This window comes from Pundamilia nyererei, unplaced genomic scaffold (assembly GCF_000239375.1).
Source record: "Pundamilia nyererei isolate P.nyererei 1_Seehausen unplaced genomic scaffold, PunNye1.0 scaffold00866, whole genome shotgun sequence".
In the NCBI taxonomy this organism is placed as follows: Eukaryota; Metazoa; Chordata; class Actinopteri; order Cichliformes; family Cichlidae; genus Pundamilia; species Pundamilia nyererei.
The window spans coordinates 5562-8108 of NW_005188267.1; the positions used below are offsets into that span (position 1 = coordinate 5562).

The 2547-nt window shown below is 40.6% G+C and overlaps 1 protein-coding gene across 1 annotated transcript in view; it reads right to left on the reverse strand.

Moving 5' to 3' along the window:
• Positions 1-1406: 1406 nt before the first annotated feature.
• LOC102199267 (uncharacterized) overlaps positions 1407-2547 on the reverse strand; it is a 3665-nt gene continuing 2524 nt past the window's right edge. Inside the window, exons 3-5 of the mRNA XM_005755045.1 lie at positions 1954-2175; positions 1760-1843; positions 1407-1669 (exon numbers count right to left, since the gene is read on the reverse strand). Of these exons, the coding sequence (XP_005755102.1) occupies positions 1407-1669; positions 1760-1843; positions 1954-2175 (569 nt within the window). The remainder of the gene's footprint in view (positions 1670-1759; positions 1844-1953; positions 2176-2547) is intronic.

The window sequence follows — 2547 nt, forward strand, 5'->3', positions numbered from 1 at the left end:
GCAGGTCTCCACATGGTAAGCATGTTATTCAGATATACCAGTGAAAGGCATGTTGTGGGGAGAAACTATTTTGCTGACTCAGTGAAAACCATTTTGGCTGCTCATTTACAAACTATATGAAAAAACACTCTTCTTCTGTGATCGAGTTAAGTTTAGAATCATATATTTCAGAAAGTCAAATATAAATATTTACCATACTTAACCCAATCCGGAATCTGTTTGAATATTTTTTCCCTTTCCATGCTGCAGAGCAAACCTCAAATTCTTGAAAACCGGCAGAACAAAATCTACACCCAAACTTTGTTGGGTGTAGATTTTATCAGAGAAGGTGGTGGACATTTTAAACTTACACTCACTTAAACTGACTTCTTATTTTCTCCTCAGCTTCTGCATCAGTTAATAGTGGAAATCTAATTTTTGTATCACCTATCAGGGGAGATTAAAAAACAAAACAAAAACAAAAAGTCAACTGTAAAAAAACAACAACTATTAGATTCTCATAAATATTACTGTGTCGTACTTTCTGTATATTAGGTGACTGTTGAGTCTGTAATTTCAGTGATATCTAAAATTGGTTCAACTGACTTAAACTCTTGCCTTGAACATCTCACATGTGTTTCACCAAGATTTTTGCTCCTGTTCAAAACCTTATGCTCATCCCCAAAATGTTGCATGAAAACCTTCTGCGTAAAACTGATATCAGACCACCACCTCTTTCTTCTAGCTCCTCCATGGTTATCAACCTGCCTCTGTGTGCTCCCAACAAAGATGCCATAACCGACAACACAACACTGCGTTTGTGGTTTGATTCATATATGTATAACAGCAACAATCAAACATCAAAACTGGGCAAGAACAAAGATCAAATAAAACATAAACAGATCACCAAGGATGAGAAAATAAAGGTGATTTGTAACAAAAACAAAATGTAGGAGAAAACAAAATACTTGATATAGAAAGGCTTGTATTAAAGGTTAAATGGCAGAAAACACTTAAATGTTTATTTAAAAATTAGTCAAAACCTTTACATGACACCTAGCGCAGTACATTTTTATTTAGATTAACCATAAAATTCCTGAGCAGTCAATTCAATTCAATTTTATTTATATAAATGAATAGGATTAGGCTGCTCAGGGCTGCCCATGGTGCCCGAGTGTTTCTTCTTCACTCACCTCTTTTCGCGCTGTGTGTTTATACTACACCACTATCACATTTTATAGAATTTAATTCTGGCACTCTCTGCTTTCCTCCCCCTCCACTCACCTCCAACTGGTTGCAGCAGATAGCCGCCCCTCCCCTTTCTGCTAAAAGGTTGCTTTTCCTCAAAATTGGGGACTTTAAAAAAGCCAATGTGAGCCAGGAGCTTTCAAATATAAACAGTATACTCGACCAGAGAGGAGAGGACATTAGATCACAGTTACAGCACGATTAGCGAAGCCTATCACCCTGTGCCGTGTGCTGCACTCGGACTTTCTGACTTTCATGATCATTCTGATGCACGCGTACAGAGGCTGAAGCTCTCCAAACCTGTTGTGAGGACTAAAAAAACTGGAGTAACGAGGCTGTGGAGGAGAGACGCACGGCTTGGAATCTACAGACTGGGACACATTGAGGGCTACTTCTAAAGGCTGGGATGAGTTTACGACACTGTCACCTCCTATATCCACTTCTGCAAGGACAGCATTGTGCCAGGGTGAGTTTTAATAATGGCAAATCCTGGTCCTCCTCTGCGCTTCTCCCTGTACACTAACTGCTGCACCTCCAGCCACCAGTTTGTCAAGCTGATTAAGTTTGCAGATGACACCACCGTTATTGGACTCATCTTGGACGGGGATGAGTCCGTCTACAGGATGGAGGCTGAACGTCTGGTGTCCTGGTGCAGCCGCAACAACCTGGTGCCGAACGCCCAGAAGACAGTGTAGATTTATTGAGGACTTTAGGAAGCACACATACCTATTCTTTGCAACTTTACTTCAGGGTTCCACATGATGTCCAGCTCCTGCCCAGTCCAGACGATGACATCTTTGGTTTTTGGCTTCAGTGAAAGCTGGTCACTTTCCTGATTGAGGGAGATTTCCTCTTGTTCATCTTTAGTCTGTGGAGACTCTGGGTCCTGCTGGTCCAGACTGGAGCTCCTCTTCTGGTCACAGACCTGCTGGTTATCCAGAACTTCATCTTCAACACAAGAACACAAGAAAATAGTGACTAATGTTATGACAAGAAAATGTCAACATAGTCAATATTCTGACCCCGAGTCTCCCTAAGCTTTAGCAACTTGACCTTTTTCTCATATTTAACAAACCAAACATTTCATATTCTGCTTGCTTGTAAGTGAAGAGAGAGTCAATGTAATGGATGTCTGATGGGAAGGAGTTCCAGAGATCTCAAGAAGAATCTCTTGGGAACGCCGCATTGGAAATGAGAATTCTTGGGAATTTACATTTTATGACTTGGTTGAACCGACAGGAGCCAGAGAGAAAATATTTAAACCAGTTTAAGAGTTTGTCAGTGATTCTAACAGAGGCTAAACTGTCAAGAAGGTGTTAG